This window comes from Hippocampus zosterae, chromosome 15, assembly GCF_025434085.1.
Source record: "Hippocampus zosterae strain Florida chromosome 15, ASM2543408v3, whole genome shotgun sequence".
NCBI classification, from domain to species: domain Eukaryota; kingdom Metazoa; phylum Chordata; class Actinopteri; order Syngnathiformes; family Syngnathidae; genus Hippocampus; species Hippocampus zosterae.
Window position 1 is genome coordinate 11,516,849 of NC_067465.1, and position 24,403 is coordinate 11,541,251.

A 24,403-nucleotide genomic window follows, 5' to 3' on the forward strand; every position below is an offset into this window, starting at 1 on the left:
GGTTTTGATTCATAACAGCTAAGTTTACGTGTTGACCCAGAGAAAGTACGCCAAACACCAGGCCCAGGACCCAGACTTGGCCCACCACTTTGTTTTTTGTTGCCCACTAAAGCAAAAAAAAGTGTCAACATTATCTTTCTTACTAAATGCACTTGTTCTTTTCCTTTTGTGGAAAAAATACGGATTAGAAGTGCAATTTTTCTTCAATTATTATTCAAATCAACCCCCCCCCACCAAATCTTTTCGTAACCTACCAATTTACTTGGTTGTCTTTTTTTTAATGACTTCTGAATTCCAATAGGGGCGGCCCGGTAGTCCAGTGATTAGCACGTCGGCTTCACAGTGCAGAGGTACCGGGTTCGATTCCAGCTCCGGCCTCCCTGTGTGGAGTTTGCATGTTCTCCCCGGGCCTGCGTGGGCTTTCTCCGGGTACTCCGGTTTCCTCCCACATTCCAAAAATATGCATGGCAGGCTGATTGAACACTCTGAATTGTCCCTAGGTGTGAGTGTGAGCGTGGACGGTTGTTCGTCTCTGTGTGCCCTGCGATTGGTTGGCAACCGATTCAGGGTGTCCCCCGCCTACTGCCCGGAGACAGCTGGGATAGGCTCCAGCACCCCCGCGACCCTAGTGAGGATCAAGCGGTTAGGAAGATGAATGAATGAATGAATGAATTCCAATATAATTTGTATTGAAATTCAGGAGGAATTTTCATATTGTCATGGGTTAGCTGTACAATCGCTGGACTTCTGTGCAGACGTCAGTTCTTGCTCAGTGATGGTTGAGTGGCATCGTTTTTCAATTTTTTCAGGAAACATGAAAAACTGAATCAACTGCTGTATACATTTTCTGTATAAATAGTATGTGCCCTGTGATTGACTCATGAGGATGAACAATCTTGGGTGTAAGTCTGTCTTTTGCCCACTGGGCTAGGCCACAGCTCATACATAGTGAAGGGTTTTGTTTTGTTTTTGTACGGTTCATTAACACAAGCTACAGTGGCCCCCATCTTCCATCCATTTTTTGCCTGCTTTTGGCCCGCAGTAGATAAGATTTGGACATCCATTGTTTAGTAAGGATAATTGAATATCCCACTTCATGTTGTATTACTTGGAATGGTGTGTTAATGAATTATGACACCATGTTATGATACATTATGCTAGTAATCGGATAATGTAAACACAGCCAGAGCTGCAGTGAGTTTCATGTTGGTTTAGAGCAGCTATGAATCCGAAATTAATATTGGTCAGTTAAAATTGAGCATTTCTATCAAATACGCAGTAGATTCTAACATTTACAGCAAATTAAGGTCATTGTTTCCTTTGTGACAAGAATATGACGCGTAGAGTCTCCACGCAAGCAACCGAACAGCAGTCACTCGACAAACGAACGACGTTCGTCGTTGTGGAGTTCAGGTGGGCGGGGCTCTCCATCCGGGTACTCGCGTGACCCCTGCAGGATTGCAAACATGGCGGAGGTAAGAAAGTGAAGTAAATAGTCGGAAAAATACAAAAATATGTCGATCCAAAGCTAATGCTTTCAGCCGCTTATATTCGTCATGTATTTTGTACATAAATAAACGCACGAACCCCCGGCGATTTGCTTACTTTCCTATATAGTTATAATTTGTTCTTGTATTAGCATGTTTAGTAAACTTCGGATTTGGCTAGCATTAGCTGCGGCGTTAGCGACTTTGCGGTTTTGTTCAGAAACAATACATTTTTTTCCCAGATTAAATATTCGGACCACATTTATTACCGGCCGGGGTGTCGTGTTAATGTGTGTTTTAGTTGCGATTTCGTCTGCCTTTGTTTTTGTGTTTTGTTTTGTTTTTTGGGTAATTTGAAAATGTTAGCTTGCTATTTAAATCGAATTGGCGCACAAGTTGCAGTTGCACAACAATTTAGTTGAGGAAACGCATGCGGACCGTGCGCCGAAGTTCTGCCACAAATACGACTGTGTTTTTACGTCTGTAAAGTCCGATTTAAATTACCAGCAGGAAGTAGTGACAGTCTTCACGGACCGCTCAGTGGCAGGCGCTCTTTTTGTGGGTTTACTGTTCTTTCGTTTGGGAAAAGACTCCGTATTAATTGTTTTTAAAATGCTGGTGTAATTTCTCTTGATGCTTAGTAGTTTTTTTTCTTTGCAGTCCTCCCTTGGGAATTCGAGCCCAGGTACGTAACGGTCATTTTGCGTCATCACATTTCTTATTTGAATTTGCATTTTCCCAGTTCAAATTGTAGAAAAAGGAACGTGGAGCGGTTGTGGTTATATGTTAGCGATTCCTAAATGGATTGAGCGCATGAGTGATGAACGGATGCAGGCTTTTTTTTCAATGAGCTCGATTCGAATTTCTCGCTTTCCCAGGGAAACGTGGAACTGCCTATCTCGATCTTTTTTTTTAAACTAACAAATATGTTCGAGCATATTTAAATACGTACTTGCAAATAAATACGTTTGTATTTTTGCGGGTACCTTTTTGCAAATACGTTCGAACCTACTTCCAAATACATTTGAACATTCTCGTAGGCTAATGTAGCATCCCCCCACATACCACGGGGTATTGACCTGCGCATGCGCAAGTCGTGTTTTTTTTTTTATTTTTGCATTTGCATTTGCTTTACATTATACTAGTATGTTTGAATATTAAGTAAATAAACATTTTGGGGGCCATTTATGGCTTTATTATGTCTACAATACATAATATCCATATAGCACCTCTTTTTCCCATGATGCCACCGGCTAATGACTTGCACATGCACATCCGCTGACATTATGGGAAAAATATTGGAACTCATGCACTGCAGACATAATAAAACAATAAACTCTGGACAATGTTTCCTTACCTTTTGAATTTGTTGGTATAATTATCCATGACCCGATTGACAAAAAGCATCGGAGAACATGGATGGACTGATACGACTTAAATGTAGAGAGTCAAGTTAAATTGAAAGTAAACATGAAAGCAAAAATGTTATTGGAAATTTCCTCATGGAAGAAAGCACCGAAGCTGATACTGTAATTTTTCTGTTGTTTCTTGGCTTATTAAGAAATAACTGTCTCCCTCTTGCCTCCTAAGGGGGCTCAGCGGGTTCCACTGACCATGACTTCGACCCATCAGCGGACATGCTTGTCCATGACTTTGACGATGAGCGCACAATGGAAGAGGAGGAAATGTTGGAGGCAGCTGATGAGGCCAACGCCAATGAGATTGAAGATCTTGCACGTGTAAGTGTGCAGATTGTTTGTACCTTTTTTTTTTTTTAAACTCCTGGTATCTCACATGCAAGGTTCTGACTTCCCACTCTTGTTAGGAAGGAGAAATGCCCATTCACGAGCTCCTGAATCTTTATGGTTATGGGGGCGCTTCGCCAGTAGATGAGGATGAAGAGGAGGATGAAGAACAGGAAGAAGAGGACGATGAAGAGGATGAGGATGATGAGCTGGACAATGACGAAAGCAGCAGAGGCACTGGCGAGCTCAAAAGAAACGAGGTTTGTTGATATGCCTAGAGCATCTGGGCAACGGAGCATTTTTTTTTTTTTTGCAGCAAAATGTTATCAGGCAGTACGTGCGCTAAAGAAAACTGTAGACTTTTGCCAAATCTTTTCACACCATATCAGGTCAAAGAAGTCAGTCATTACATTTATGAGGATAACTGTTTAAAAAAAGAAAACAACTTAGACAGCGTCATGAAACGGCTGTAACCTTCAAGTTAGAGGTAATTACATGGCTTCTGCCATTTAGTGCAAGAGCATTTGATTGGTCCGCGTGCCACCTCCCGTCATAGATAGATCGACGACGATACATTATTTGTAGCAAATAAATAATGATCTGGGCGGCCCGGTAGTCGAGTGGTTAGCACGTCGACTTCACAGTGCAGAGGTACCGGGTTCAATTCCAGCTCTGGCCTCCCTGTGTGGAGTTTGCATGTTCTCCCCGTGCTTGCGTGGGTTTTCTCCGGGTCCTCCGGTTTCCTCTCACATTCCAAAAACATGCATGGCAGGCTGATTGAACACTCCAAATTGTCCCTAGGTGTGGGTGTGAGCGCGAATGGTTGTTCGTTTCTGTGTGCCCTACAATTGGCTGGCAACTGGCTCAGGGTGTCCCCCGCCTACTGCCCGAAGACGGCTGGGACAGGCTCCAGCACCCCCCACAACCCTAGTGAGGATAAAAGCGGTTCGGAAGATGAATGAATGAAGGAAATAATGATCTGACCCAATCATTTTGGGACCGTGCCGTTTTAAAACCGCAGGCAAGACTTGAATGTAGCCTCACTTCACTGTGTTGGTCACTTCCTTGAATATACTGTGAAAGAAACTGACCTCGTGTGCGCTTTTCAGGATGAAGGCGTAAAGAGCTCGACGGCACAGGAAGACGAGGCCCCGCTGACCACGGAGGTCCGCACACGTTCCGTTCGGGGCCTGGGCACATCAGAACTTATTCGTCCACAGAAACACAAGTATTTTGAAAGTATGTGGCATCTCATCTCCTGCTCTTCAAAGGAATCGCTTGCTGTCCAGAGAATAAAACGCTGTGACGCTATGTGTCAGGTAATAACGATGCAGAGGAGGAGTCCGAAGAGGATGAAGATTATGTTCCATCTGAAGACTGGAAAAAGGTATTGATAATTTGTCTTGACTGATGTGATGACCCCTCCCGGGTTTCGTACTGCTCGATTTTTATAAACACATCATCAGATTCAGAGTCACAAAGCTCCATCAGATGAATCGGTACATACCACAGCCATTTCACTCAAGAGGTTCCACTGTAATCCAAGGATGGTGTAGCGGCTATGTAAAAAGACTGATTTCTATTCAAACTATTTTAAGAACAGGCCCCCAGGGGCTACCCATTCAAGGTTAAGTCGACTGCTCTATGTGCAACATGCAGCACAGAAGAAATTTCTTTCAACCACTGGAGAGAGAAGAGCCGCTGCGGGTGCCCGCACCACCATCAACAGAGCAGTTAACATAAAATGACAAAATAATACAACACAACACATAAGACACAGACAGTCGTGTAATCTTAACCACTTTTTCTGCATACACGTTGTTGTTTGAAGCAGTCATAGATGAAATGTGGTCCTGGTACCCGCCGCTGCGGGTACCAGGACCACATTTCATGTCCTAGTGCCCTGTCCTAGTGCCCTGAAATTGTATCCCTCAGACGATCCGTATTTTATTCTGTTATTTATTTATAATCTTGTCTCAAATTCCAACAGGAGATTATGGTGGGCTCGATGTATCAGGCGGAAACCCCCACTGGCTTATGTAAATATAAAGACAACGAAAAAGGTAAAATGCAATGCAAAAGGTGATCGGAGTGCGCTGAGTTATGACCCTCGCTCCTTTCTCCTAATTTGCTGAGCAGTTTATGAAAATGATGACCAACTCTTGTGGAACCCCGAGTGTCTACCCGAAAACAAAGTGGTGGCGTTCTTGAACGAGGCATCAAGACGTACGGGAGAAGAGAAGGGAGTCGACGCCATCCCTGAAGGATCCCACATCAAGGACAATGAACAGGTGAGACCTGCACAGCGCCAGCCTTTGTTTGCCAAAAGGGTGATGTTTTTTTCTTTTTTAAATAGAAACATCATCACCATGGCTTCCATTTTTTTTGATGCGGTAAATTTAAAACCTTTTTCTCTCCAGGCATTATATGAACTTGTGAAATGTGACTTTGACACTGAGGAAGCTTTAAGAAGACTTCGGTTTAATGTAAAAGCAGCCCGAGGTAGGCCCTCGCCTGAAACGAAGACGATGGGCACTTGTACACCTTACAAGTTGCACATTTGAAGGTTAACGCTGTCGTCGTCTTCACAGAGGAGCTTTCTGTCTGGACTGAAGAGGAATGTCGAAATTTTGAACAAGGACTCAAAACCTATGGGAAAGACTTTCATTTAATACAGGCCAACAAGGTAAGGGAATTGAACAAACGTCTTCTTTCTGCTCGTGCAAACGATGTCACTTCTTTGAAAGTACAAAAGAAACATGCTAAGACGCCGTAACAAACTGAAACCCAATTAGAAACGAAATAAAACAATTAGAAACGCAACAATGGTATGAACAAAAAGGGAAGAGGCTGAATGCCGGTGTCCCTTTTCCGGTTTCTTCATATTTCTAAATCAAAAGTAAAAGCACTGAATCGATTTGGTCAGCACAACATGAATTGCTGCTCCCTTTTTAATGATTAATTTTATCTATTTTTTTGCTATGCTATTTTGTGCAAGAACTTTTGTTGTGGTTTCTCCTTGTGCATTTTGTGTTGACGATGGTAATAATGGTTGTTTCATGTCCGCTGCATTAAATCTTTCAGGTGAGAACTCGGTCTGTAGGAGAATGTGTGGCCTTTTATTACATGTGGAAGAAGTCTGAGCGTTATGATTTCTTTGCACAGCAAACCAGACTTGGAAAAAGGAAATACAACCTTCACCCTGGTGTCACGTAAGTGTTTTATTTTTTTCCCCCTGCTGCCCTCTGTAAATGAACTCACACAGTGGATGTTGATGATCAGGTTCAAAGGCCCGAGCAAACGTACAAGCGAGCCAAAACCGTGCATCCACAATATATTCACAGTGCTTCATTTTTTCCCCCGCCCCATATTTGATGTTGAAGCCTTATTCTAGAATTCAAAAGAATTTACTCACCCCACCTCCAAATTACAAACTACAAACATTACTACAAACAAAACATTATAAAGAGAATGTGAAAAATGATCTGTGAAGAGATCGTAAAATGGTTGTGCACTCCCATTATCCTGCCCGATGGAACGTGACAGCTGCTGCAAAGATAAACGGCATCTGTCCCATTGCTGTTGTGGGGTCTTTGTAGGAAAAGTGAATTCAATCTATTTCCCCCAATGGAGAAAAAACAAAGCGTTGCAAGTACTCGTCAGATGCGCCGTGTAGGAAACCAGCCCTAAACTGGTCTCACTGTCGAGACGAAAACTCAACATCCAACTTCATTGCCAGTCGACGAGACGCCGTGTGTAACGTGCCCCTTGGCTGCTGTGTGCCGTCAGAGACTACATGGACAGGTTATTGGACGAGACGGAGAGCGTGGCTTCCAGCAGGGCGGCGTCGCCCCCTCCCACCACGTCCAGCAGCAGCGCCAGCCACTCGGAGAGGGAAGACAGCAGCGGTCACAACGGTGAGCTCCGTTTCAAATCACCCAATTGCAAAATGTCCGTGTACTATAAATCGCTTACTGAATGAGATTGATTTAAAGCGAGTCCTTGATTCCTTAAAACCCTCTCCCTGCTCCTTTAAGCGGCTCCCTTGCATCAGGACTCCCATTCAAAGATGGCATCAAACTGGCTGCACAGCACGAATCAAAGATTTTGATATTACATTGAAACTCCTCTACAACAAAATCATGTTTGCAGCAAGAAAGTTTTCACAATAGGGGGATTTTCACTGTAGCATTTGATCTCAGATGTAAACGCACACACAAAACGCATACGTGTACTCTTTATTTTTATTCCAATACTGTGCATATAAATATCAGCATATACTTATTTGATATTGTATAACATTAACATATAATTGTTTTATATTAATCACTCCACTTTGTCTGTTGGTTTTAAAAAGTCATTTCTACTCATTTGCCTCCCAACACTTCTCGATTTCTTGGATGTCTTATATTTTGCTTCCTCCGTCTTTCTTTTTGATCACTTTTACCCTCTTTTCCAGCGTCAGAGCTCTTCTCGTCTTAGCTGCTTGACATCCATTGGTCCGTTTTGTACCCATTTTAGCAATGCAACGTTCTTGCTGCGTCTGAAACTAACAATAATAAATACTTCCTAGACTACAGTGCATGTGTTAACCAGTGTGGTGGTTGTTGTTGCCGTTTTCGAACAAAGCAGTAATGGTCGCTGTTAGATTAGACTTTTGCGGAAGGCTTGTTTTCATTGTAGTGAATCTCATCGTGAGGCAAGAGCAGAGAAAAATATTTTGTATAATGGAACGGGGATTTTTCGTTGTAGGGGGAGCAGATGTAGGTTTCGTTGTAGAGGAGTTTCTCTGTATACCGCTTGTCCTGCATATCATTCAAAATCTACGAATGAATAGGCCGACATACTCGCCTGTATCATAAAGTGCAGGATAGTACGGTGAAGATCACTCTGAATTGGGGGTCGGTGCTCCATCCCTACAGTCACTTGTGACTATACAGTACTCACGGTTTTGAAGGACACACATTTTGTAATTCAACATGCACTTTGAACTGTAACTGACGCTCCTCGTCCAGGTTTCCGTTGGATGACATCTCAAGCGGTCGCGCTCAAAGTATCAAAATGTGTTGTTCTTTTTGACAGGCATTGCCGGCCACAGTTCCAGTCACGTAGGAGACGGTACTCATATTGCCCCAGTGAACCAAGTGAAAGCTGAGCCCGTTCAGTGCAACGGTCCCTCAGGCGATGGCGCCCTTCCCACCTCAGACTCCAATGGATGCAGCCACTCTGGCTCACCCAGTCACGAGCGAAATGGCTCTCCGGAACCTCCTGCAGACCAAAGAGACACGGCCGTGGCGCATGACAGGCCGGCCAAGAGGTTCAAGATTGAGCCAGAACCTTTGGCCCAAACTGAAGTGGAAGCGACCAGAACGCAGGAGAACTGAGTTGTCCGAAGCTCTATTTCTTGGTTGGAAAGGGGTCAGTGAGGACTTGATGACTGGCTGTGTGAAGAGTCAACCAAAAATGCCGTTGATCCTCCAGCGGGGGGGGGGGGGGAAGAGTCTAACGCCTCTTGTCTCTCGAGCTCGTCCATGTAGCTCTAAACTTTTAACTCACCGTCTGTAATTACTTGACTGACTGATAGCATTTTTGCCAAGAATTTCCCCTTTTGTATTTGTATTCAAAGGAAAAAAAATCGATTCCCATTATTTTTTTACATAAGATATTTATATTTTTTAACAAAAACAAGTCTATAATGGGTATTTGCTTTTTAAGCCATTTGAACATTTGTGAACAGCAGAGAGAATTTAAAACGACATTGTGCTCAAGTTGCCATGAGGAGGCGGAGTAAAAGCACACTCGGCATCGGCAAGCTGCTGATGTTGCTCGTTCACTTTAGTTGCACTTTCATTGTACATTTCTGTGGTTGAGAAGCAGCAGCAACAGCAGCAGAATGACATTTTCACTCGGAGAAATGAACCACCACTGGTTTGTTTGTGTCAAGCCGCTGACATCAGTGATGTCCTGTATTGTAACGCATGAAGAAGACGGCTGTATTTTGGGATTCTCAGAATCGGCTTCTTTGCTTTACATTTTCTTTTTACTAGTCAGAATGTTAGTGATTTCTAAGCTTTGTATAGATTTCTTATATCCATTGGTACATTTTGGAAAAAATTGTCTTCATCCGTTTTTCTTTCGGTGCTTTCTTTCAGAAGCACATTGCCTGTGTGGCCCTGAAATATATTTCATTTTAAAAGTAGTCATTCCATTTTTTTCTCGTTTGAGTTTTATTCCATTTCAAAGCAATTTTTTTTAAGTTGCTGGGTTTAAGCATCACTTTAGAAAGTCTTCATTGTTGTGGCTACGCGACACCATTTTGATTTGAGCCAGGGACATCTTCCAACCGCCCCACCATTTTGATGAAGTTGCCTCCATATTAATTTGCTCTGTTTAGGTTTGGCCATTTCGTTGCCCCAGCTTGTCACATTTTCAAAATTTTGCTCCACCCCCGTAAATGAGCCCGAATAAAAAACGACTGCATCATACATATAAAACAATTCGTTATAATTGACAATGCTAGGACCTGCTTCAACATAAAAGTAAAGCATAACGCCGAGTTAGTATAACCCATCCGGAATGCAGGAAGTCATTAAAAAATATGATCATAAGTTGAAGGCACTTGGTAATAAAGATGGGAAAAAAATGATGGGTGTCTTTCTTCGAGGTAGGCCTCTTGTGATTCACACCTTTTCTGTTTAGAAGATGTCAACATGTCATTAGTGTACTGAACCATAGAAGTAATCATTGCAAATGACGTAAAAAACGGTCTTACTTGTTTGCTCTCTTGTGAAGGTGATAAAAGAGTACACGAGGCTCCCTGCAATGCTTTGGGGACACAAAAGATGACAAAATACTCAATGATACAAATCAGCAGCTCAACCTGCTCGTCCATTTAAGAAGACATGTTCCCATTTTCACCGATCAAAAATGATAAACAGGTCCATGTCAAGAAGAATATGAATGAGATTCATATTTTTGGTTGCTCGTTTCAGAAAGTGAAAAACGTCAAGGTTCAGTATACATAGACCATGTGAAGTTGCCTGAGAAATTAAACATCTTTAAAAATGGTTTCCCCATTTCACTGAAATTAAAAAATGAAAATGCAACTTTTACATCAGAAGAACCTGCCAGTGTTGCGCTCTTGCCTTTATACAATTTCAAAACACATCTTTACCACAACTACTATTTGCCAAGTTCTATCCATGTGATTTAAAAAAAAACTTGCAAGACTGGAATGGAATGGAATTGAATGGAAAAGCCTAGCGTTAACTTATTAACAGTGAGTGGTCTTACCTTATATTCAAACCAATAAAATTAGTCCAGGAAAAAATGTAGTCTCCGCCCAAGACAATTCCAACGTAGGTCACCACAATATTCTGCAACAACCACAGCCACAGTCAATTGTACAATTCTAAAGATGACACGTGCCGGATCAACTTGTTTACCTTAATGCAGCCCACAATGGAAGTGGTGAGTGCCGAGTTGTGCTGTGTGCACAGCATGATTGAGTACATTAAAATGAATCTGGCGAGGGACAAAATGACAATTTAGACAAGTATTGGAAGCACAGACCATTAATAATCTGGTGTCAAATGTTACCCCATAACAGAGGAGAGGAAAAACTGCCAGACAAATAGCCGGTCCGACCATCCGTCAAACTCCAAACTCTAAAACATACAAGGAAGGTCTCAGCTCTGTAATAACACGAGTCGGTCAACAGAACATTTTAATCAGACGCTAATTTCAACAAATACATTTTAAAAAATGTCTCTTGTGGTTTCATGTTTTTGCTTGCGCAATACAGATTTTACCATGTGCTTATTGAAAATGGCTCATTATATTTTATGTCAATGACTCATAAAATGACTATTAAGATGTTTATAAACCATAAATGAATCCCGACTAATCGTACCCCTACTGACAAATGCAAAAACAACAACCACCACACCATTTTTAAGTCTCCGGTGTAGTACGCGTAAGCCACAGTGGGTATAATCATGATGAGAGCGTTGTAGTAGAGAAGTCCAAATTTGCCCAGATCCTGTAAGAACAGCAGCAAAGAGTTCCAATCAAGGTTAATGAAAATAAAAAATAACTACATTGAAAAAATAGTAAAATTCAGTCAATTAAATAATATAAAACACTTTACACCAAATGAAACGTTAATAAAGCAAACTATAATTATTGCAATTTTTTCCCCGTCTTTGTCAATATCATCCATGAGCTTTTGGGGTTCTCCTAAAACGTATTATTTCAGTTTTGTTCATACAGAAGAAGGAAGGTCAAACAATGGTTTATTACGGTGGTGGTATTACGCAACCCTTTTAATCTTGCATTCGAAAAGTACTCCAGATACTCAAGAAAAACCAAAACAAAACTAAAACTAAAACCTAAACTAAAAGGAAGCCTTGTACCAAATACTAATTAATAAAAACAAACCCGCTAAATTGAAAACAAAATAAAAATGAACATCGTAAACTATCAGAACTCTGTTTCCAATCCAGAAAAACAAAAAAATTAAAAAATGAAATGATGTAAGCAGCTGTGCTCACCTTCGCATCCAGTTTCTGCTTCATGTAAGCACCGCTGGCTGCTGTCAGCACATTGTTCAGCATTATGAAAGTGTAGCCCTCAAGGTCAAACGATAGGTCGGCGCTAGCAAGCACACAGACCAAACACGGTCAGTATTTCCCAATTGAATAATACTCCTCACGTTTGGCAAATTCATCCACCCATTTTCCAAACCACTTATCCTTGCGATATTTCATTCAATTTTGTCATAAATTTACTGTCCCTTCATAATAACTCAACAGCCAGCCAATACTGTCCAAAAATCTGTAACTTAAGCTACCTTTCCTGAGGCTACTTGGTAGCTAGCTAAAGTTTTGCAGTACTTGATTTTGTTAAATGTCTGACTTGCTGCCGTAAAAGTTTGAGTTATCTGTCTCATAAGTTGATTCTTGCTGCTGGAGGCTGTAAATTTCTCCAGTGTGGGACAAATAATGGTTATCTTCTCTTCTCTTATGTTTTAATTGATTGTACACTCCAAATAAATACAACAATGAACCAGTAACATTTCATAAAATGCTCCATCATGAATAATTCCTGCTAGCAATGGAGCTGCTTGGGTGCGGTGTCATTCTGTCCACTCATAAGTTGAGCAGTTGTTACCTTTAAATACCACACTGCTCGGTGGTAGTGCGACTCCGTTGATTCCTATGTGGTCTGACTGACTATTGTACATTGAAGCAAAGCGTCATTTCTTCAGTGTTGTCCCAAGAAAAGATGCATGATAAATATATTGCCCAAAAATGTGAGAGTTGTCGTCACGTTTGTGAAGCACGGGACATGTACGCGTTGCGTTAGGCCAACTCACCTGGCGGCGATCGAAGCACCAAAGATCATAGTAAACACAGCGGTTTTGATTGCCGTCGAGTACGTCTTTCTGATGAGAAAAGGCAAAGTAGATGTTGTGTGCTTAACACTCGGTGCACTGACATAATGAAGATTGGCAACGGAATGACACTTGCCTGAGTAAGATGCCTTCACACAGCATGGTGAGGAGAATGCTGAACCTTCGCAGAACTGTAAACATCGGCAAACTAATGCAGGAAGAACAAGAGTGTTATCAAAACCGCCAGGTGTCATAAATATTCCAAGTAAAATAATATTCCTAAGAAATGTTCTTAATATTATCTGAGTCTAAATTTTTGTAACATTTGTTCGACATGGGCAACCCAAAACAATTCTGGCTGCCTTTCGAGCAACTTGTATAAATTATTTTAATTCTTTTCTACATCCAAATATGAATGTACTAATAACAAGCTCTCGAGTACATTTGATAAATAAAATTGCACGAAGGCCAAAAAAAATGTGACCTTTTGGATGCAAATGAGAGTTCGCCGATGTGTCAAACTTTCTTGATGTCAGATTGTTTATTTATTCATTTATTTATAACCTTTAATTTTAGGGAGCTGGTATCGAGATACTCCACGAGTACCCGATACCTTAAAAAAAAGGCTGTTATCGGCCCGATACCGATACGTAGTAGCGGTGCTCGCCTATCCCTAGTATTTAGTTTCCTGATGACTTTTTACTCTATATATCTGAATACAAAACTTGTACTTGTTACTTTGTCAAATTAGACAGACGACTTATTTCAACCCTGTCCCTGTTTCAACAGAACAAAACTGTACAGCTTGGTGGAAACTGAGTCTAATTCTTAGAAACAAACTTAAGTCGCTGAGTCCCAAACAGTCCGGATATCTGATTCCCAGCATGGAGTAGAGGCAGTGGAAAGATCTGCAGGGACAAAAACAGGTTGCATTCGTTGAGTCTTTCATTGGCTACAACCCATTTCCATTGAACACACAACTACACCCTGCCGCAATTCAGTATTTACACCTCACCTTACGTGGGATACTTGAGTCCATATCTGGAAAGGAAATGACACCCAACATTTTGCTAACCCTTAGAACCACCACTGTAGCCAGCATCTGCCCAAAAAAACCCCAAACAATAATACGAGCGTGGCAAAATAATAAACAAGGCTGGTCACATGACCAGAAGATGCACGGGAGGTACTCACTTGTCCAATTCCAACACATGTTGATGAGGGAAATCTGGAATAAATTAATATCAATCCTTTCATGGACAGCGGTTGCTACAGTGGACAGCTTATCATGTTATCAGGTTACAGGTGTAGCACGTGATTAGATTGTTTTGATTTAATGACAATAATAACTCTTATTTACAATGATCATTGTTATTTTGGTTGAACTGATTGATTGAACATGGTTGATTGACAGGTTTTGGACTTTGATTTGGGAGTGGCTATGGGCAGCCTGGGGAAAATGGGGAAAAGGTGGATAAAGGGGTGTGGCACAGGTAGAGCAATTTTCAAACTGCTCAGTTCTGTCTAACTAACCATTTTAAGTCTATTTTGTGTGTGTGGTTTTTTTTTGCCGTTTATTATTTCCTTTGCCCACTCGTTTTGATGTACTATCGAGAGAAATTCCTGATTCATTGTTTACATTTAACATCGGATTCCTCATTTTTTTCCTGTTGAGAAAAGCTACAATTGCCCAACCTCACAGAAACATCATTCGAAGGATTGCCATAACAATATATATACAATATAATGTAAAAGATCTCAAAAACATGATGTGCTCGGGAAAAAAGTAAAAACATGCTTTAAATCGGTGTCAAAAATATGTTGAGGGATACAAAGTCGTTCCTGATTAAAATTTGCTGTTGACCATTTTTCTGTTAAGTCAAAATAAAACATTTGCTTTTACTTTTGTAAACGACTTTCTTGCTCTCTTTCTCTCTGTATGTCTCTCTCTCCAGTATATATACTGTATGTCGAGAGATAAATTAATATATTCTGTCCATACAGGAATCATAAATGTATCATAATAATAAAATGTAAAGATACATTTAACAATGTAGTTTATTGTGTTGTTGGTTAACTGTAATTCATTTAATGACAAACAATACAATTAGAAAATTTGAACGAATTCGTAAATTAACTTTTACCTGGAGGTTTGCATCATTTTATTTTTCCTAGTTTACCTTGCACATTTGCCCCAAACTTTAAAAGGTACAGGAGGTGTCTGCCATGCACTATGCCCTTATAATTTATGCACTCAAATATTCTTCCTCAAACAAACTTTTTGTTTGGGAGCAAATGTAGTGCACATTGAGGCAATTATTTACTCTTGTACTTTGTACTTTACCTGTAGCTGCTCAGGACACTTTTGTTAACAACGACAATGAGAAAGGAACTGACTCCATAAAAACCTGCAGCCATCAGTTTGGGAAGCACCGCTGTGCTGTCGCCCAAACTGTCATTGTCGGCTCGTCGGGATGTTCCTTCAGCTTCAAGTGACAACCTTCGTCGACGTTTCTGCAGCTCTGTCATTGTTTCACTCGCGTAGCGTTACCGCTCGAGGGCTGCCGCAGTTGTAGTTGAAGTGGAGAGCTGCGCGAACTAGTGGACATGCGCAGTAGACAGTCGAACCGAGGCTGTCTGTGACGAAAGCGGAAATGATGAGGTGACGAAATGTCTCCTCTTTCAGACCACAGAGAAACTTGTTAAAATCCCTTGCTTACCAACGTACAGCATACAAAAATGGCAACAATCAGGTTTTCACAAATATTAACATATCTGCCAGTAGCCATACAATATTAAAGCTGCTTCAGAGGAAGGTGGGAAATCGGATTTATCCCACTTGGTTTGTCCCAGTCCAGCCCCAAAGCGTTTTGGGCAGCCGAACGTCAACAACGAACATGGCTGCTTCCGAAAAATGATTTGTTGCAGTGGTTCATCACAACATATTCATCTCCAGCAAACCTTCTTGTTAATTTCGTTTACAAATAAAAGGAGATCTTGCCTTTAAAACACGTCATTCATTTCACTAAATAAATTCACGCAGGAAGACAACGGCATAGCTTCACACGGCCAGTACAAATGATCGCAGTAATAAAAATGAATGTAACCATAAATAAAGATAGATAACTGTGTTTTTATAATCTAGTAATTTCTTTTTTATGGTATGGTTTTCATGGTATGTGTTCAAAAATTGGAGACGGGACGTTAAGCGGTGAAACATAGCAGTGGCCGAAATTTGCGATGGCCAAGCCGCCAACACTTAATATTTTGAGTTTAAACTTTGCAGTTGTGTCTTCTTATTTCGGACTAAATATAGTCTTACAATGTTATGATGTAAGACAGTATTCCACGATATTTTAAAGCATACAATGAAATAATTGTTCAGGACTTATTATAAAAAACACTTTAGTCCATTCTCACGTCAATATTGTACCAGTTCGTGTTGTGTGCTTAGGCACACAAAGTACACGAGTATAAGAATATTTGTTTGATGGCCTAAGAACAATTAAATAAAAACATATTGACTCAGGAGTTCATAATTCATGCACCATTTTTTCTTTTTTTAAATATTCGTAAATCGTTTATGTACTATTAAGTATGCAATTAGTGTGTGCCTCCTTATTTCGGAAACACAACAGAGATAGAAGTTTTTTTTAAGTCTATATTTTGAGAAACGTTGCCATGTTGTTGGGCTATTCTGGGGTAGAGATTGCCCAGCTCATTTTTCTGGGCTTAAAATTTAGAATGGGCGGCCCGGTAGTCCAGTGGTTAGCACGTCGGCTTCACAGTGCAGAGGTACCGGGTTCGATTCCAGCTCCGGCCTCCCTGTGTGGAGTTTGCATGTTCTCCCCGGGCCTGCGTGGGTTTTCTCCGGGTGCTTCGGTTTCCTCCCGCATTCCAAAAACATGCGTGGCAGGCTGATTGAACACTCTGAATTGTCCCTAGGTGTGAATGTGAGTGCGAATGGTTGTTCGTTTCTGTGTGCCCTGCGATTGGCTGGCAACCGATTCAGGGTGTCCCCCGCCTACTGCCCGAAGACAGCTGGGATAGGCTCCAGCACCCCCCGCGACCCTAGTGAGGATCAAGCGGCTCGGAAGATGAATGAATGAATAAAATTTAGAATATGAATTTCCAAGTACAGTATATGAATGTGTTGGAATCTGGCGTGCTGTGTAAGGAAAATGCTTCAACATACTGTAAGGCCCACCCTTAACTTGCAACTTGGTAGTAGTCTGACAATAAAATAGGACGACAGTTCACTGGACACCTTAATACATTACAGTCTAATCACTTCCAAGAGAGATTAATCCTGAAGCACGCAGTGGAGAAGATTCTGATGTTTGACATGGCGCAACCACTTTCCTTTCATTTGTGGCAGTGCTGAACTTTCAGTGTCAGTACATTTGGAGCTTCTCACAAAAGAGCAGAAAAGATTTGGCACAATCCAAGACACGGGAGACTTGAAATCCACTGCCTTTTCCCTCCATCATTGCAATCTAATCAAATGTCGAGTCTTGCAGCATCTTTTTTTTGTTTCCATTATAATCACAGAGGCCTTGTAGGTGGAAGCAAGGGACGCAATATGAAAAACCTGGGGGAATGAAAGTTTCATCCAAAGCGTGCCAGTCGTCCGAATCTTTCTGGGAAGTCATTAGCAACACACGCATTAGTTGCATGCTTTTGTCAGACATTTAAAGATGTTGCGTGATCTTCATTTTAGCTCTCAATAAAGGACGGATGCTCCAAAATGCAAACGCAGTGTAATGATAAAGCCACAATTTCTGTTGTATTCCATTCAAAGAGCAACTATGTTGCCCTAACATTTGCTGTCACTCATTTCTTCTTATAATGAAGAGTTCACTTCATTCACTTTCACTTGAGAGTACATTTTAACACCTCTAAAGCAATTTATTAGAACAGGGATGTTTGCACACCGTTGTACTGTCATGTGGCTCAAACAGTCGTACAAGGGAAGGAAAAAAAAATACATTCTGTAGATCATGATTGTTCCACAACAGCAGACATTATGCACGAGTGCTGCCGCACTCATAAAATAACAAAAGTAAAACACACAGCAAAATATTGTCTACAGAATTGGGTGGGAGCCTTCAGATCAAGACCGAGCACTTTTTGAGATGCGTTGGACCTTCGCAATCGCCTCCCGAGAAACATTTTCCACACTCATGGGCGAGAACCTGCTAATGGTTTTGACCACGTGAAGCAGACCAATACTTTCTAAGTAACTAGCAGTTGCACATTCCATCGCACGCTCGCACATACCCACTCACTCTTAACATGAGAAACAAAAATAAAAGCATTTGTTTAGTGGTCCTCAATTTACAAGTAGAACAGTCCGTATGAGCTAAGAGGACCAGCCTAAAGATACACACATCCTGCAAATAGGCGGCACATCCGGATCAGGGGATATAATGCGTTACTAATCACTGGTCCACCCCAAAATAACCCCCCCACCCCTCCAAAAAAGAGGCATTTACTTACACTGCACATCAAGCAGAACAATCCCAAGCTTTTTTTTTTGTCCGTATCACTGTTGCCTGGTCCCCTATCCTCACTTTGTGCCTCTCAAAGGGACTTGTATCGTCAGGATAATTACACTTTTGAAGTCGAACTTGAGCTATCTAATAGACGTTTCATATGTAGTGTAGTGCTACCACATCACCGAGGAGGGAAAAGAGAAACACTCCAGCTCAAAGCTTTCTAGGACCCCGTAATACTGAGCCGAAAGAGAGTGACTCACACTTAAAACCACCCAAATCGCAGAAAATGCATCATTTCAAGCACAAACAAACTTGATGAATTATGCATAATCTCTGGGCAAAAAGCAATGAAAACATCCCTGCTTTCATGTTTCAAAATACAAAATGTCAGTGTAACAAGAGGTCCTTTTTCCACTTTTGTTTTGTCTTGTTCGTAGTTAAAATTTAAGTCCTCCGGTGGTGCGAGTAGGGGATAACTGTCTTTTTTTGCTGACAACTTTTTTTTGGGTCTTTTTTCCTGGATTTCTTAAGATATTTGAGAATGTGAGAATGTGGTTAGCATGCAAGCCTCGTCAATGAGTGCGGGGGGGGGGGGGGGGGGTGTGATGGAAGGGCTGGTGGCGGCAAAGTAGCCTTCAGGCAAGGGCGGGGAAGGCCTCGGGGTCGTCCACGTTGGGGACCGACACGCCACTCGCCTGGTGGGAAAACAAGACATGAGCTTGGGATTAACCATTGCACACAAAAATGAATAAATTCAAAGATTGAGAAGCTACTGACATCCAAAGTTCCATTTCCCAATTCTCAATACAGACATATCTAACTTTCAATCTAATCAAAGCCATCTTGCAACTAACATAAGGCTCAAAATGACATACCAGTAATCCTCTTTCCGCGAAAACAGTCACTTGATGATTAAAAAAAAAATGCTGCAAAATATAAAACGTTTTTTCGGAGGACCCCTTAGCTGCCCCAGAAGGCGCCTGACAGAAATTCCATGAGCACGCGCTGACACAAGCTGCATGTGCTCACAAGCTGCATGTGCTCACTGGCCCTCTCTCTGGGAGCTCCACAGCAGCTTTTTTCCACATCAGTGCTTTCAAGCTTCGGCCTTTATTATCAACGCGCCACCGAGAGCGCATTTTCACCTTTGTCGCTGCCAGCCACCTTACCTTTTCAGAGCGCCCTCCGCCACGCGCCGGCCTGCTGCCTCCTCCGCCGCGGCCTCCCCTGCCCCCACGAGGGCCCCCGCGCCCACGGCCGGGGCGGCCCAGGTCTCCGAAGTTGATCTCCAGCTGAGATGTGATGTCGTTGGCCGGTTTGCGGAAGTGGTGATCGGCAGATTCGTCGCCGGTGCCCTGTGGTTCACATGCATTTTAGTTTTTAAATATTTCTTCTCAATTGCCATTTTATCACACTAACATGGCCACAGTATCTATGGTTAATATCAAACCCAATGTGAGGTTGCAGGCACCTTTTGGTACAGAGACTGCGCATCTGCTTCCGTTTCTGGAGTATCAATCAAAGCTCCGACAGGCCTCTGAAGATTCAAAGACAGGAAACGTCAAATTGGAGTTTTCTCTCACATTTTCAAGGGGAAAAAAAAGCAATGATTGGGATCAAGAGCACAAAAGGTCGACACTGTTTCTGCTCAGTTCAGGTGCAACTGCTTTTGGAGAACAGCATTCAAATGCATTCATTGACTTTGAATGACAGGTCTTAATTTCTCCTTTTCATCAGTTTAGGAATGAGGACACTGAAATCATCTCAAATCAATGTTTAAGTGAGCAAACAAATGGTTTCGATTTCAAGGTCACATCACATTTTAAATCATGAAATGTCATTGACATGTCAAATACATTTGGAAAATATGTCAAGACTTTAAATGTGAAATTCACTTGCCTAGTGGATCTGGAAGTACGTAGCAGTCATCTAACGGGCTACTTGGAAAGGAGCACTTTTTTGTATTTTTGTCTTTCGCAATTAGCTAACCGTAGATCACGGGCCGGTACTCACATCTTCACTCTTAGACTTGTGCAGCACGTATCCTTTCTTCCACTGGCTGTCGGCGCCCTCGTTGGCCTTCCGGATGTTGAACTCCACTTTGGTGCGCTCCTTGTCCTGCATGGCCTTCCACTCGTCCAGGGTCATCTCTCGGGGTCCTTCCGGTTTAACTTCCTCCACCTCGTTCTCCCTGCGGAGCCAGCGCATTATATCACAAGTGTCATTGATGAATGTCGGGATAAACGTGCAAATTGATGCCTGGCAGGTGCAAAGTGTCAAATCTGGTCAAGCTGATTTGGGAGCGCTCCCATCAATACCAGGCTCTCAGCTGACTTTGCCGCCAGGAAGGGAACACTCACTTGTTCTCAGAGCCAGCGGGTGCCTGTTCCTCTCCTTCCGGAGTCTTCTCAGTAGCAGGAGCGGGAGTTGGTTGGGCCTCACTGAAAGACAAACCTTTTTGTGTTGGCCAACCTCGACTAAAGCAAGGCACAATATGATAAATAAATAATACAAATGTCATAAAAGTATAACTTAGGAGGGATGGCCAAGTAAAGGTTTCGAGTACTCATGAAGGAAGGTGATACCAGCCAGCCAAACCAGTCACCAGCGCCCTCTTGTGGCCGTTCTGATATGAGCAAGTGAATGGCATGCATGGCTGACAAAAAAAATGCTGCATTATTAATTAAGCCGTGTGCGAAAATCCCCAAATTCTTCACCGAAGAGAGGCCCGCATAAATAATTAATGAATCAACTATTCTCTATAAACTATTCTGCCGGCTGGGTACGGTACCACTGCGATTGGGACACCAGGAAGACCAAAAGGAGCTGCAAAGTATGGACATTTGTGTTTGACAACAACACGAGAAAGACTTTCGTCAAGGTTGAGCAATGAACAAAAAGTTTGTTTGTGCAATCGCCCGCATGCGCTCCGACGAGGAAACAGATGGCAATGAATGGCCTTGATTGTGACACGGACGCAGAAGACAGAGATCTTCTTATCTTGCCAACAACAAACTCAAGTCCTGGTGCAACCAGGGACAGGAAGAAGAAATCCATGAAGTGATCTGATGCGTTTCCCCGAGGTCTAATGTTTTAATATTAATGGGTCAAGAATTGGTTTGACAACTTTTAAACGCTTAAGGACCAAAGCAAGGGCATTAATTTAGTTCCTGCCCCGGTGTCCTTGAACGCACCACCAACACACTTGGAGCTCAATAGTGTGTGTGTATTTGTAAAAGAGTGATTTTTTTTTCACCTGGCTTCCTCTTTCACATTTCCCCAATTGTGTGAGCCGGTGCCACTACGTTTCTCCTCGCCTTTCGGATTCCTGAGGCAAGAGCATGACACAAGTCAAATAACAACGCGAGCAGCGTACATTTATCCCATAAAGTATAATATTTTGTGCCATGTCATGTGGAAATGTGCATTGGTATGACCCCCCCCCACACACACAAAAAGTATTTTGAACTTTGGATCTTTGAATTTTTGAAAACTCAACTCAAGTATGACTAGCAAGAGTCAAAAAGAACATACTGTAATTGTAATTGAAGCAACATGATGCATTCAAGATACTTTTACACCGTCGAGAACATGTAAACACACCACGCCGTTCTGCACATTAAACGTTTTTCTTTGATTATTCCGTTTTTAAAGATCGAGACAAGCCAAATGGAAATCTCAATTTAAATTTGGGTTAATTGTGCAGTCCTAATACTGTTGTTGCTCCGAAAACTATTCACTGACTTTTTTTCCCCTTATGCCAATCTCTGAAGATTTTGTGCAAAGGAAAAATATTGTTTCTTTTCTATCCCAACTCGTCTGATTTTGCAGGAAAAAAACATCTTAATGAGCTTTACATTTTATGCAAGTTGGCTTTTAAGACATCGTGGCAGGTGGCATTTTTTAAAGAAAAAGGTCATTCTGAAGAACATTGAAATACGTACAAATACTTCACGTAAAAGTGAAACAGTGGAGGGCGTGGCTTGTGCATGACGTATCAATAATCAGAATGGTACCACCTGTGCCTTAATTTCAGCAAAGACAGCCCCATTTACTTTCACTTCAAGGGCGTAAATATTACAAAATCAAATCTAAAATTAAAGTTAATGTCACCAAAACTGAGCATTACATTCTTGTGTCACGTGATCACGTTTTCTTACACCCATTAAAACCCCCCAAATGTCTTATGAGGACCGCCGTAAACTGAGGAAGCCTCTGCAATTGATCTACTTCATCTATCAGGATTGAGACTCACGATTTATCAGTGCCGCTGTGTCTGTCATAGTCTCGTTTGCCACGCGAGTCGAAGCCATCTCCTCGGCCCATGCCCCGCCCTCGTCCACCGCGCCCACCTCGCCCGCCACCGCGTCCCCTCGGAGGCCGGTCTCCGGAGGGCCTGAAGAAAAAGGAACAGTTTGGATGACGGCTTTTTTTCCGGATAGAATCGTTCACGCGGCGATTCTCACTTGTCTGTCGAGAAGTCAGGGCCGTCTCCCTCGGCGGGTTTCTCAAAGCGCCGCTCACGAGGGGGTCTGCGGTCTGGCCTCTTGTCGCCGAGTCGCCCCTCAACTTGGCCGCCGTGATGCTGGGAGCCCTGGTGACCTGGCTGCTGTTCTGGCCGTCGACCCACTCGCCTCACGCCTGACAGGCGCACACAAGCAGGAGTACAGTCTGTCAACGCTTTGGTCGACATCGTCCATTCTGTGAACACATAGGACTCTAAAGGAGTCCTATGTGTTCCTTCCTATGTGTTTCACTTTTCAAACAGTTCTCAGATGCCTTGATAATAGGTCTGTACGTGACATGCTTTTGTTGAAATAGCTCAAGGATTGGCAAATCTTGATGTTTTATTGCGGGGTGTCAAAATCTGGTAATCGAATGTGAATTATGCAGAAAAATTCACCAGCTTTTTTCCATCTCTGGGGACGGACATTTTGTGTTTGTACTTCAACTTGCTGTTGACTAAAAAAGACACCGCTGTGCCAAAGGATAACGCCAGTCTGAGCTCACCCGTTTTCTGGATTTTCGCATGCTGAGCCCTTGGGCACGGTGATGTTTATTTTCAGTCGACAGCAAGTGACAGCAGAAGAGGACAAGCGTTGATTTGATCTTACTTGCCCCTACACAGCCGCACACCGCTTCACAGATCCTCAATCACCAGCCATGTCATTGTGAATTGCAAACAAGATATCATTTTGCCCACTTTTGAAGTCTTAAAAACGTCTTCTTTAAAAACCGAAACACCGTTTTGTTCCTTTATCTATTCAGTGAAACTGGTCTTTCGGAAAATAAAAATAGCTTTAAATTTTGTTGTCCTGTCGCTAGCCAAGGTCTCACTGTACTGTAAATGAACGATGGGGACGGCAGTTCACCTTTTTGTGTGTAGCGCACGGTGTTAACCAAACATAAATTCACACGCTGATTCAGACGGTTTTTCGATTCGCCAATCACGCAATGAACGTGAATTCTCATCAGTGTTTACGCCGAGACGCGCAGCGAGCAGCATCCGGACTAGCGGACACATTCCAAAAGGATGCGTCCGTCATAGCGGCTTGCACGGAGTCGCTGCCTGTGACTTGAGAACCACGATAGAAGGATTCCACCTCCGTGTGTCCTCTAACAACAAGCGACCAGGCAGGCAGGCTCGGTGTTGACCTCCCGCCGAGTGACGCTGTCCAGCAGCGGCTAGCATGTTAGCAGGACAGCCGAGCATCACACAAAACACAAACACCAACACGGACGGATGTTTACCTTCTTTTTTCAGCGCCACCGGAGGCTGGGACTCATCCTTCTTTTCCACGAGCGGGTTCTTCCTGTCCTTCTGAGACTCCTTCTTGGGCTGCTTAGCGGCTTGCGCGGCGCTCTTGGCGGAGCCAGCAGCGGCCCCCTCCTTCTTCTTGTTCTCGGCAGCTTTCAGGATCTCCGAGGGGTCCGACTCGTCGTCCGGTAACTGGTCGAAGCGGTTGGTTACGACACAGCCGAAGCCTTCTTGCAGGTGGCCGGGCATGATGGCGCCCCTTCAGCTGGATTCACCGCCGATTCGACGAGGCTGGATGCGAGCTGGTCGCTGGATGCTGCCACAAGATGGCTGGGAGATCGGCCCCTTCTCTTCCGGTGCCAGACAACATCCGGGATACGGGGAGGTGCACGATGTTAGAGTGAGCGCGAGCACGAGCGCGAGCGCGCCCGCCTGCATTGTTTTTATTGACATGATGGAATGACGCAATCTCATGTTCTCGGGGGGGCGTTTTGTTTTTAATTTCCCAGGCGCGAAATTAT

General features: G+C 42.7%; 3 protein-coding genes across 7 annotated transcripts; 1 reads left to right on the top strand and 2 right to left on the bottom strand.

The window, feature by feature from the left end:
- The first annotated feature begins 1,345 nt into the window (after window positions 1-1,345).
- On the top strand, window positions 1,346-9,431 carry mier1b (mesoderm induction early response 1b, transcriptional regulator). 3 transcript variants are annotated; one of them, XM_052088641.1, is made up of 13 exons: window positions 1,346-1,475; window positions 2,148-2,172; window positions 3,078-3,226; window positions 3,313-3,492; window positions 4,342-4,471; window positions 4,552-4,619; window positions 5,223-5,295; window positions 5,372-5,523; window positions 5,653-5,734; window positions 5,824-5,918; window positions 6,317-6,444; window positions 7,022-7,149; window positions 8,315-9,431. In XM_052088641.1, the coding sequence occupies exons 1-13, from the start codon at window positions 1,467-1,469 to the stop codon at window positions 8,614-8,616; spliced, it is 1,521 nt and encodes a 506-aa protein (XP_051944601.1). In that variant the 5' UTR covers window positions 1,346-1,466; the 3' UTR covers window positions 8,617-9,431. The 3 variants fall into 3 exon arrangements, with proteins under 3 accessions (XP_051944601.1, XP_051944602.1, XP_051944603.1); XM_052088642.1 differs by having other exon boundaries at window positions 6,398-6,444; XM_052088643.1 differs by lacking the exon at window positions 1,346-1,475 and adding an exon at window positions 1,482-2,045.
- Window positions 9,432-9,440: 9 nt separating this feature from the next.
- LOC127616850 (UDP-N-acetylglucosamine/UDP-glucose/GDP-mannose transporter-like) lies at window positions 9,441-15,265 on the bottom strand. 3 transcript variants are annotated; one of them, XM_052088652.1, is made up of 13 exons: window positions 14,971-15,264; window positions 13,821-13,854; window positions 13,642-13,728; window positions 13,467-13,534; window positions 12,759-12,834; window positions 12,609-12,673; window positions 11,785-11,887; window positions 11,181-11,273; window positions 10,832-10,899; window positions 10,678-10,756; window positions 10,526-10,608; window positions 10,005-10,057; window positions 9,441-9,923 (listed from the first exon to the last, which is right to left on the bottom strand). In XM_052088652.1, the coding sequence occupies exons 1-13, from the start codon at window positions 15,153-15,155 to the stop codon at window positions 9,913-9,915; spliced, it is 1,005 nt and encodes a 334-aa protein (XP_051944612.1). In that variant the 5' UTR covers window positions 15,156-15,264; the 3' UTR covers window positions 9,441-9,912. The 3 variants fall into 3 exon arrangements, with proteins under 3 accessions (XP_051944612.1, XP_051944613.1, XP_051944614.1); XM_052088653.1 differs by having other exon boundaries at window positions 12,609-12,677; window positions 12,763-12,834; window positions 14,971-15,262; XM_052088654.1 differs by lacking the exons at window positions 12,609-12,673; window positions 12,759-12,834 and having other exon boundaries at window positions 14,971-15,265.
- A 2,248-nt stretch (window positions 15,266-17,513) lies between these two features.
- LOC127616844 (plasminogen activator inhibitor 1 RNA-binding protein-like) lies at window positions 17,514-24,255 on the bottom strand. The gene is made up of 9 exons (XM_052088646.1): window positions 23,876-24,255; window positions 22,591-22,765; window positions 22,380-22,520; window positions 21,381-21,452; window positions 20,485-20,565; window positions 20,138-20,315; window positions 19,596-19,661; window positions 19,294-19,479; window positions 17,514-18,819 (listed from the first exon to the last, which is right to left on the bottom strand). The coding sequence occupies exons 1-9, from the start codon at window positions 24,129-24,131 to the stop codon at window positions 18,760-18,762; spliced, it is 1,215 nt and encodes a 404-aa protein (XP_051944606.1). The 5' UTR covers window positions 24,132-24,255; the 3' UTR covers window positions 17,514-18,759.
- Window positions 24,256-24,403: the final 148 nt, after the last annotated feature.

Bases quoted from the DNA above. Each gene is read 5' to 3' on its own strand.
- mier1b (XM_052088641.1), top strand. The intron at 3,493-4,341 runs GTTTGTTGATAT...TGCGCTTTTCAG, and splicing joins GCGAGCTCAAAAGAAACGAG to GATGAAGGCGTAAAGAGCTC. The intron at 6,445-7,021 runs GTAAGTGTTTTA...GTGTGCCGTCAG, and splicing joins AACCTTCACCCTGGTGTCAC to AGACTACATGGACAGGTTAT.
- LOC127616850 (XM_052088652.1), bottom strand. From the start codon at position 15,155: ATGACAGAGCTGCAGAAACGTCGACGAAGGTTGTCACTTGAAGCTGAA. The intron at 12,835-13,466 runs GTTTGTTTCTAA...TTCCTGCATTAG, and splicing joins TTTGGGACTCAGCGACTTAA to TTTGCCGATGTTTACAGTTC. The intron at 11,274-11,784 runs GTGAGCACAGCT...CTGTTCTTACAG, and splicing joins AGCAGAAACTGGATGCGAAG to GATCTGGGCAAATTTGGACT.
- LOC127616844 (XM_052088646.1), bottom strand. From the start codon at position 24,131: ATGCCCGGCCACCTGCAAGAAGGCTTCGGCTGTGTCGTAACCAACCGC. The intron at 19,480-19,595 runs GTGCCTGCAACC...TGTGAACCACAG, and splicing joins CGCAGTCTCTGTACCAAAAG to GGCACCGGCGACGAATCTGC. The intron at 18,820-19,293 runs GTAAGGTGGCTG...TTTTCCCACCAG, and splicing joins GCGGAGGGCGCTCTGAAAAG to GCGAGTGGCGTGTCGGTCCC.